The 11,086-nt window shown below is 35.9% G+C and overlaps 1 protein-coding gene across 2 annotated transcripts; it reads left to right on the top strand.

Moving 5' to 3' along the window:
- The first annotated feature begins 1,948 nt into the window (after positions 1–1,948).
- Positions 1,949–10,144, top strand: zmpste24 (zinc metallopeptidase, STE24 homolog). 2 transcript variants are annotated; one of them, XM_028001406.1, is made up of 9 exons: positions 1,949–2,063; positions 3,895–4,041; positions 5,574–5,777; positions 5,885–6,037; positions 6,857–6,998; positions 7,084–7,274; positions 7,361–7,462; positions 8,123–8,266; positions 8,985–10,144. In XM_028001406.1, exons 1-9 carry the CDS (start codon positions 1,986–1,988, stop codon positions 9,207–9,209), a joined length of 1,386 nt encoding a protein of 461 aa, XP_027857207.1. In that variant the 5' UTR covers positions 1,949–1,985; the 3' UTR covers positions 9,210–10,144. The 2 variants fall into 2 exon arrangements, with proteins under 2 accessions (XP_027857207.1, XP_027857206.1); XM_028001405.1 differs by lacking the exon at positions 1,949–2,063 and adding an exon at positions 2,442–2,850.
- Positions 10,145–11,086: the final 942 nt, after the last annotated feature.

The following is an 11,086-nucleotide window of genomic DNA, read 5'->3' as shown; positions in this document are numbered from 1 at the left end:
TTCAGTTGCATAATAATATTTACATAGTCAGAAGACTAGTAAAAGTAAATCATGTATTAAAGTCACAGAAAATCCAAAGAAGAAATTATCCAGAATTATTTGCTACATCACTGTTCACAAGCTTATCAAGATTATATAAAATTATAGACAATATTTGATTATTTTTCCAGATGCCAAACATTTTGGGTGTGGTACTCTTTCAGTTGGAAAAATGACGCCCCCTACAGGGTTACATTTTACAGTATCTCTATGCACAATTAGAGGTGGTATGATGGTTCAAATTGTATGTTGAACGTTGCCGCCATATTGTGAGTGGCATTTTTTTTTAAACGTAGTGTTTGGTTTTAAGTGTGTGAGTGAGAATCCACTCCGGTTTATTTTTAGAGCACATTTAATCAGGATTGCAATTCAAAGTGCTTTAACAAGCAAAACAGAGAGGTAATGAAAAGTTATAATCTAGAACAATGAACCTATTTTTCATGCGTCATTAGCCTTGATTTAAAGGTTGTTTCAGTGTTTCAGCTCTTTTGCAATTTTCTGGACGTTTGTTCCAGATTAGTGGCGCATAAAAACTGAACTCTGCTTTTCCATGTTTGGTTATTTAATGTATTAAGAATACATTAAATCAGGGCGTGCCGTTCTGGCGTAGCGGTTAGTGCGACCCGTATTTGGAGGCCTTGAGTCCTCGACGCGGCTGTCGCGGGTTCGACTCCCGGACCCGACGACATTTGTTGCATGTCTTCCCTGCTCTCCTTCCCCGTTTCCTGTCAGCCTACTGTCATATAAAGGACACTAGAGCCCACAAAAAGACCCCCTGGAGGGGTAAAAAAGAATAGATTAAATCAAAACTAACGTAGTTTGAAGTCTATTCTGATCTACAGGGAGCCGGCAGAACAACGTTACAACTCTTAATCAGGACGACATAACCTTGAATGTAACCATGTGGTTCCTCCAGGAGTCCTTAAACCCTCCACAGCTGAGTGAAAATACAATGAGCCTCTCTTAAATGTGGCTGCTGCTACAAGAAGCAAACTGAATATTAATCCTGGAAATGTTCTTTAGGTGATAAAATCCTGACTTTGTAATTATCTTTATGTGGCTCTGAATGTTCAGGTCAGAGATCATCTTTATACCCAGATTTCAGGCCTGATTTCTAGTCTGTAATAACTGAAGCATTTTATCATTCCTCTTTAGGTTAATGCTACTTTTCAACATTTTAAATGCATACATATATACTTTTATTATTGTTCTTTCTGTGATTAACCACCAAAATAAGACTTTCTCCAAATACATTGAGATTACTTAATGTAACATTCATAATGTGACGTTCTCATATAACAGATCATTTCTGTCAAATTGAACTCAAATATTTACATTTACTGTAAAAACAAAACATCAAACTTTTTTCTCTCACCACCTGATATTGAATCAGATTAAATTTGAGCATTTTTTAATCTTAGTTAGGATTACCAACATTTGTATTTAAAAATATAATGTAGTATTAATGTTAAGATAATTCTAGCCCATTCCATTAAATAATTCATGTCCACCACATTTGTTTGAGAAAAATAAATATCTGAACTAAATGTTTAATGATGCCGTTTGAACAATGTTATTAAAATATACATATGTTTTCATTATAAGAATGTGAGGACGCATTGTTAAAACATCAAATAATTGTTAGAAAAAGAGAGACTTTCAAACGCCCAACCAAAAAGGGACTTATTAAGGTCTTATAACTTAACTGTCCAAACATAGGAAAAAATACTGCTATAAAATAAACTGTTGCAACAAGATTTTTTTTCATTTGGTCTAAGTCCCAAATTTTCTCAGGTAAATTAAGTTTTATGTAGAATAAAAGACACATAATTAGCTTTATTCACCATGTTTTGTGGTTTTACTTTGGGTCATTTTTGCTCCCAAGATAGACTTTTAAAATAATAAAAAGGAAGGGAAGTTCAGCCCTGGTGAACTGTTTCAGTTTGATGCTGTTCTGTTTTCGAGGATGTTTCCAATCGCAGCGATGGACGAACAATGACCCAGTAGAAGATGAGCAGCAGGTTGTACGTACTTTATCTCTTCTTTTTACATGTTGATTTACAAATATTTTTGTCTTTATAATCAGTGTTGGTCTCTTAAACTGACACACCAAGTTACATGACATGTAACGGTTGAAATCAGGTGAGATTGCCACTCGCAATATGGCGGATGAACTAGCATTGTTACTACATTGTGGGTTTATTTAATTGAGTAATGCAATTTGTTTACAACTTATTGACTCATTTCGAACGAGTTTAGCCCCGGTTTTAAAAACAAGCCGTTAGTTTTCTTGCCAACCGCCAAAAGAAGAACAAAAGAAGCGGTCAGCTCGAAGAAACGACTTGGCTTTAATGAAGCGACAGCGCCTCCTGGTGTCAGAAATATCACCATCTCGGAATTCGGTGCGCGGCGGAACTAACGTTAAAGCCGTTTGATTGGGGACAGAAAACGTTGAAACACTTCACCCGACGGGCGCTTTGGGAATCTTACATTCCTTAAAATGGAAAAAAGGCGATTGTCGCAGTTTTGGGAATGAAAGCCGGATGTGTAGCTTTCGTTTTTTAGTCGGTGTCTGTCGGATCGTCGCAGGGTCGTCTTGTTCTCCGCTGCGGGAAGTTTGAAGCGCGTGAAGCGGAAGCGCAGTAGCCATTAGCCCGAAGCTGTCAAGTCAGTTAGTCAGAGGAGAAAAAACCCAGAGACAAGATGTTAAAAACTCTTTTTCTGCTGCCCGTTGAGACGCAGATATTTTATTCAGTCCTGGTATTCTCATGGACGGTTTATCTCTGGGAGGCATACCTGTCCTGCAGACAGGTGAGTAAATGTGTTTTTATCTTTCTGTACAGAAGAAAAAACCTCAAATAAAGATTAAACATAGCTCTACTTGTTGTAATATGAAATAAACACATATAAAATGTTGAATTATGTTATTATTTTGTCTGAAAAATGTGTGTTTTAAGGCATGTTTCATTTATTTGTGATGTTATAGAAACAACATATGATTTTTAGTATTGTGTGATTAGATAAACACAAAATTATGTATCATTATGAAGTGGGGAACAAATGTACAAAACGTTTTACAAATACATTTTAAATAAAACACCCAATAAGTTCTGCTCATTTATTAATATATAGCAGTTTTTTTTGTGCTAAATATCTCAAAGAATATTACAGTAAATGAGTCACACTTCTGATTTTTTTTGAGTGTGAATAATGATAAAAACTTTATTCAATACCAAAAAATCCCCCCAAAATATAACTTTCCAATGAGACGTTTGAGGTTTTTAATGTTCGAAAATGTGGAGGAGTTGTTATTAATATTTATTTATTTTTTCAAGAAATGTTTGAGGTTGGGATTACTAGATTTAATAAAGATATGCTCTAAAAATAATCAAATCAACACTTATTTTAATCCTGAGTTAGAAAATACAGTTTTTACAAGTTGTAATGGACTTCATAACTCATCGCTGTTCTGGCTTGCACAACTATTTTTGTGGTAAATGTCGGCAAAGTCACAGTGAAACGGCATTTTAGGACGTAGATAAAGACGCGAGTCTAGTTCTCCTAAAACAAGAAAGTGAGATTAAAGTTAACATCTGTTACAATTTTACAAACCGAGAACGTTCCAACATTTATTTTTAGCTTTTTATGTCTTCAGTTTATAGAGCAGAGTATCAGATTAAACTACAAGAAATTATGGATTACTGTTAAAAACAGAACAAAAACAACTTGTCATCTCTATTTAAAGAATAATCACCTATCTGAGCATTAGATAAAAACATTTAAAACTTTAATAGTGTGAATAAATTTAATTTTATGGTTTCTAACTCTATTTTTTGACCCTTTTCTGCCTTGCAGAGGAAAATATACCGGACAACCATTCACGTCCCAGAGGAGCTTGGAAAGATCATGGATCCTGAAACCTTTGAGAAGTCGCGTCTGTATCAGCTGGATAAAAGCAACTTCAGCTTTTGGTCGGGGCTGTATTCAGAGATCGAAGGAACAGTAAGAAGAAAACCAGAGCGCTCAGTTTACAAATATATTTACAGTTTGCTGCTCTAAAGCTGCAGTATGTAACTATTATTTTAAACTTTGTTTTTACATATTTGTTTAAATTGTCAAGTCGTGTCTGTTTGATATGAAGTAAATAATCTGTGAAAAACTGAAATCCCCTACCCGTCTCTCCATGTGGCGCAGCCACAAACGACAGCGGGTTAATGCTTTTCCTATAACTGTAAGTTGTTTCTCCACCATCTGCACATTTAACAGCACTTGATTGACAGCACTAGGCCCCGCCTCCTGGCTCTGATTGGCTGTTTTTGGTTCAGCTCAGGAAGGAGGTGGAAGAAGTTGATTTTTTTTCCAGATGTCTCATAATAAACTGTCACGACATGTTTAGGGTTTTAAAAAATATGTAAAAAAAAAAAAAAAAAAACTTTTTTCCCCCTAAAAGTTAGATACTGCAATTTTAACGTAGTGATGCACCAACACACTTTTTTCTCTTCTGATACCGATATCTGAGGTTTAGATGCAGAAAAAACTGATGAATTGATGTAAAACACTGCAAAAACATATAATCTTACCAAGTATTTTTGGTTTAGTTTCTATTACAAATATCTAAATATAAACTTGAAATAAGACAAAACTAACTTTAAAGTAACTATTCAGAAAATATGAACTTATTTTAAATCAATAATTCCTTAATATTAAAGATAGGGCGTGCCGTGGTGGCGCAGTGGGTTAGTTTGGAGGCCGTAGTCCTCGACGCGGACGTCGCAGGTTCGACTCCCGGTCCCGTCGACCTTTGCTGCATGTCTTCCCCCCTCTCCTTCCCTGTTTCCTGTCTGCCTACTGTGGAAAAAATACGAGCCACTAGCGCCGCAAAAACTCTTCGGAGAGAAAAAAATGGGAAAAAAAATAAATAAATATTGATGATGAAGTACTGGTTAAACTGGTGGATTATTTCACTTGTAAAATACTAAAAATATCTTGTTATAAGTAAATTAATCCCCCAGTGGATCTAGTGCTTCCTGATCAATATTAAGGAATTAGTTGCTTAAAACAAGCTGCTATCTTGCTGAAAAGTTACTTTAGTTAGTTTTGTCTTATTTCTAGTGAACTAAGATGTTTTACTTGAAACTAGACTAAAAATATTTGGTGAGATTTTGTGTTTTTGCTGTGAATATTTTTTTAACACAAACATAAATGTAGTTAATTAAAGAAAAGCACAATTAAATACACCAACAGCTTTACAACTTGGTCTAAACATGTAGAAACAAAACAGATTTTATGTCTTTACTTTATAACAGCTAATGTGAAATAAACAGGTAAAAATAAATGGCAACAAACCTTTCAAATGGTTCAGAAAGTGAAATTAGGAAGATAAATACTGTAATGTAAAATAAACAATAAAGCATAGAATTGGACTGAACAGATCTGCATAGATCTAGGATGTTTTTAACTATCAGGACCGATACAGATATTGATATGTGATCGATGTATAAGTAAACTTAACGTTTTGTTTGTGGCCCTTTCAGCTGATCCTGCTGCTGGGCGGAATCCCGTTTCTGTGGCACTTGGCCGGTTCTGTGACGGCTCGGTTCGGGTTCGGCCCGGACTACGAGATCACCCAGTCGTTGGTGTTCCTGACTCTGGCCACGCTGTTCGGCGCCGTGACCGGACTTCCCTGGAGTTTGTACAGCACCTTTGTGATTGAGGAGAAACACGGCTTCAACCAGCAGGTTTCCCACCTGGAAAAACACTTTTTCCTCTAATTTCTAAAGACTAAAAGCTTTTTCTGGCAGATTTAACGTCTAATTTCTCTCCTTCCTTCCTTCCTTCCGCCCAGACGTTGGGTTTTTTCCTGAAGGACGCGGTGAAGAAGTTTGCAGTGACCCAGTGCATCCTGCTGCCGGTGAGCTCGCTGCTCCTGTACATCATAAAGATCGGAGGAGATTATTTCTTCATCTACGCTTGGCTCTTCACGCTGCTCGTCTCTCTGGTTAGTGAGGAGATCTTCCTCCATTTTCCTCTGTCGGTTTCTCTCGTTTTGATTTTAGGTGACAGACAAACAAAAAGTTTTTTAAAGTGGAAAAAAATTATGTTTTTAAAATGTTATCGTAGGTGCTATTTTTTTCTAGTTGAAATTATGAGAACAAAATAATTTTATCACAATGAAGTTTAATGAGAGCAAAGCTTTGATATTAAGTTACTGAAATCAGTTTGTTTCTTTCATCGTTTCAAATTCCTGCTGGTAATAATTTGATGCTGGTGTATTAAGAGACAAAGTATTTCCCTATTTTATAACTTTATAATATTAATTTGTTCCACATTTTAATTTGTAGGTGTTATCATTAAATTACTATTTGATTCTACTAATATTACAACTTTATTTTTTAATATTTTTACGACATTTTTCTCATAATGTTGACTCTTTGTAGTACGATTTTATTTGTTAGTTCATCTTTTTGGTATTATTACAACTTTATTCTCCTGACGTTTTGTTGTGTAACTTTGTTCTTGTGTAATTACAATTTTTTTGTATTGTTACTTCATTGTCATTATATTGACTTTTTATCAAACAGATTTATTCTTGTTGTTACAAATGTTCTTGCATTATTTCGAATTTATTATCATAGTTTTTTTACCTACTGTCATATTATTTTACTCTCATAATATTACAACTTTATTTTCATTTTTTTCTGGACTTTATAAATTACTTTTTGTCATACGGCTTTATTTTCATACTGTTACAACTTTTCTTGTATTATAATGATTTTATTCTCATAATATGATCGGCTCTTTGCTCTGGTATTTGAAGGTTCTTGTGACCATTTATGCCGACTACATCGCTCCGCTGTTCGATAAATTCACCCCGCTGCCGGAGGGCGAGCTAAAGACGGCGATAGAGGACATGGCCAAGAGCATCAGCTTCCCTCTCACTAAACTCTACGTGGTTGAAGGTAGAAATGTTATGTTTAGATTGTGAGAAGTCTTGAAGTCTGGGAGGAAATGCGTTTCGGATAACTTTGTTTTCCATCCGTCCAGGTTCGAAGCGTTCTTCGCACAGCAACGCGTATTTCTACGGCTTCTTCAAGAACAAGCGCATCGTGCTGTTTGACACGCTGCTGGAGGATTATTCCCCTCTGAACAGCGCCGGAGAGCCGCAGTCAGACGCACAAACAGAGACGGAGTCGGACCCGGAAGAATCGTCCAGCGAGACAAAGCAAAAATCCAAGGTGGCAAAAATCAACATTCAAATCCTCCTCACACAGGAAGTTATGAAAGTGGAAACATGACGGGGTAATTTTAATTTTCTTCACAGAAGAAGCAAGGCTGCAACAACGCGGAGATCCTGGCGGTTCTGGGTCACGAGCTGGGCCACTGGAAGCTCGGTCACACCGTCAAGAACATCGTCATCAGTCAGGTGATCAAAACTAAATCAGAAATGGATCGGTTTTTAATTCGCCATCACTATAATCAACATGATTAACTTTCAATTAGCTGTTTTCAATGTTTCATTTCTGTGAAAAGTTTTTCAAAATGCAGTTTTGTAACAAAGCGCATTTAAATACTTAAATTTAGAAAATTGACATACACCAAATAAAAAGATATATACGGTATGTTTTTTTTAATCATTGAAGTTAAAGCTGAGTAAACGTCTATTTTTAGGTCAGTTCGAATTAACAAAATTATTTCTTTTTCCTAAATTCAAGAAAACTTAGCAAGAACATTTTTATTTAGAGATTTTTCACATTTTCTTTGTATATTTACTTTGAGCAGGAAAGTAATTTGTTTTATTTATTATTCCTAACTGCTCAGTGACTTATTTTCCTGTTTGATTAATTGAAGTGTTGGCTTATATTTTATACTTTAAGCGATGTTATTAAAGTTGGATGATTTTTTGTGTTAAATTAAGTGTTTTGTAACATTTCAAAACATACAATTTTTGCTTAAATTGTCCCTGCTACTGTGCTGGAAAAGTTTGAGAAGTTATTTTACATTTTCCTGTGGGAAAAGTGAACCCTGAATCAAACAGGGCTTACTAGAGCAGATCTCATTTATTTAAATCTTTTTGTGTCTGCAGATGAACTCCTTCCTCTGCTTCTCCCTGTTTGCGGTTCTGATCGGGCGCATAGAGCTGTTTGTGGCATTTGGATTCACTCAAAGTCAGCCTACATTAATTGGCTTGATGATTATCTTCCAGTTCATCTTCTCTCCTTACAACGAGGTAATTTGGGTCACCAAACTGTTTATTTTCCGTTGTTTTAAAGCTGAAAGTTATCTATTAATGAGTTAATTTAAAATTAGCTGCTTGAAGTGATCACTTCCGTAGCAAACCGGTCATTTTTAAAGGAAAAGTGGACGCCTCTCCGTCATGCAGCTCGGTTGAATAAATGGTATTATTTTAATGTTTTTGAGGAGCTTTGTCGAGAACAGAACCGCATAACGTGCAGGGCTCCATTTGGACCGTTGTTATTTCTGGGCGCCATCTTTGTTACGGTATCACTGGCGCCCTCTGCTGGCTGTCTGCCAAACTACAACACTGAAAGGAAGTCTAAATGGACTTCATAACTTGTTCGTTAATCGATGAGAAGTTGACTGCTTGAGTTCGGCTGAATGACTGCTGTTAAAGTAAAACTTAAGGAGCTTGTCGAGTGTTTATATTTCAAAACAAAACCGCATGAAGTGCATTTTGAATCCCAAATCGGACTCTGTTTGGACCATTTCTTTCCCATTGTGTTATGGCTCCCACATCCTTTTATGTAGTTTAAGGATTAAGGATGACCTGCGGCGCCCTCTGCTGGGTGGAGGCCAACCTACAACACAAAGAATTTCTACTTGCACATTTTGAGTTAATCAATTTGAACTAATTTTAATCTTCTAAACTGTTAATCAGCAGTTAAGTGTAAGTTGATTAATCCACCTTCTCCTGCTCTGTTCTGCAGCTGCTGTCTTTCTGTCTGACGGTTCTGAGCCGCCGGTTTGAGTTCCAGGCGGACGCCTTCGCTCGTGACATGGGCAAAGCTTCAGAGCTGTACTCTGCCCTCATCAAGCTCAACATGGACAACCTGGGCTTCCCTGTGGCGGACTGGCTCTTCTCCATGTGGCACTACTCCCACCCGCCCCTGCTGGAGCGCCTCAGGGCGCTGGGGAACGTCAAGCAGGACTGACGCGGCCGGACGGGGCAGCGGCGGGCGCCGCCTCCTCCCGCGGGCCTCCGCAGACCCCTCCTCGCCCTGTGACGCTGCCTGGTCTTTTTTTCTTCCCACCTGTCCTCCAAACATTGAGTTTTACCTTATTTTAGCATTTCACTGTCCAAACATTCAGCAAAACCAAAACATATCAGCGAAAAGCGTTTTCTCAGTGCAGCTTGCTGTGAGGAATCATCTGGACAATGTTTGTTTAGAAAAAGATAGCCAGACTACAGTTTACGGATTGATTTGGCAGTTTATTTTGTTTTCAACTTATTTATTAATTACATTCTGTACATATTTTAAAAGGATAAAAGGATTATTTTCCAGTATTAGGATGTCAAACTAGTGAGGAATTTCTTAGAATAGTTTATGAATTAGCTATTCCAGTTGTTTATTGCTTAAGTAGAAGAACATCTGTAATTATGGCGATGCTTTTTACTGATAAACAGGCCAGATTCTGATTCGTCCTGCAGCTGCTAGCCCTTCAACTGTCAATATCAAAACTATTTCTTTTGTTGTTTTTAATGAACAATTTGATTCATTTTAATTTTCTTTAGGGGAGTAATCATCACAAACGTGAGTGCCTCTGAATGTCTTTCTGTTCTGATAGTGATGTGAAAGTTTTAGTTTAATTTTTTTTCTACATGAACTGATGAATTGTTTTTGTTTTTATTCTTATTTGCCTGCAGTCGAGGGTCCAACCAGCCCTGTACATAATGTCGTTGGTAGTGAATGTGGTTGGAAATTTTACGTTTAGTTTCTTCCTGTGTTACCTGACAAGCAAAATGTAAAATATTTTTGGGGACGTTGGGAGGCAAAAACTTTCCTTCAGCACACAAGGCAGAGTTTGGTTTGCTAAAAAAAGGGGATTGGAGCTTTCTTTGCTGTGTTGAATAAAATTCTGCAACGTATTTCATTTTCCCATCTGGTTCTGATCATAAAGTTATTATAACTGTGTTAATTTAAGACATATTTGAAAGAATAACTGCTCAGATATTCGAAAACAATTTTAACCAAACCTAAAAATAAGGCAGAAATAAGTTAAATGTATTTTTTAAATACTTTTATTGAATTTAATTCTTAATTACGTTTTTTAAATCACAAACCTTTTCCTTTCTTCTTATGAGATTTTGTCTCATAATTATGACAAATTATTCCATAAATAACAGATTAATTTTCAACTGAAATTTTTATTGCTATAAATATTTATTTTCTCTAATTTGTAAATAAATACCCAATTTTATGAGACATTTTCCCTCAAATTCTGTAAGAATTAACTCTGTCATTCATTTATTTCAGTAACCTAATTAACCAAGTGAAACAACATTATCTAGCTTAATTCTACACAAGGCGATGTTTTTAATCACAGAAAACCACAGTTAAATAAAAAATAAATAAAAGCACAAATAAAAATAAAATCTTGTTTATACATAATTAAATTCTGATGTAATTGAGAAAAGTTTGATTACAGGACCTGTTTCATATATTTTTTAAGATTTACAAAAAAACATTTTTTAATGCTTTTTGTAACACGGCATTTATAAATGTAAAATTTTCTACGTAAGCAGAATGTTATTTCTAAAATGTTTAACTTTTTTGTTCCTTATTGAGATTCCATATTTGATCCATTTCCAGGAAAAACAGTAAATTTGAGGATGAAATGTTACCTTGAAAGCGAAAATGACCCGTATCAACGTGGGGTCAACAGATACGTAAATTACGTAAGATGTTACGCTGGGGGACGTTCCATTACGTAAGTTGAGCTATTTCATACTAAATACCGTTTATTTCTTCAAACTAAAGTTTTACAAAGTTACTTCTCGAACGTATTAAAGAGTTTTTCGCCGTTCGAT

The sequence above is a fragment of the Xiphophorus couchianus genome, chromosome 19 (assembly GCF_001444195.1).
Source record: "Xiphophorus couchianus chromosome 19, X_couchianus-1.0, whole genome shotgun sequence".
Classification (NCBI taxonomy): domain Eukaryota; kingdom Metazoa; phylum Chordata; class Actinopteri; order Cyprinodontiformes; family Poeciliidae; genus Xiphophorus; species Xiphophorus couchianus.
This window is presented reverse-complemented; position numbering and strand designations above follow the sequence as displayed.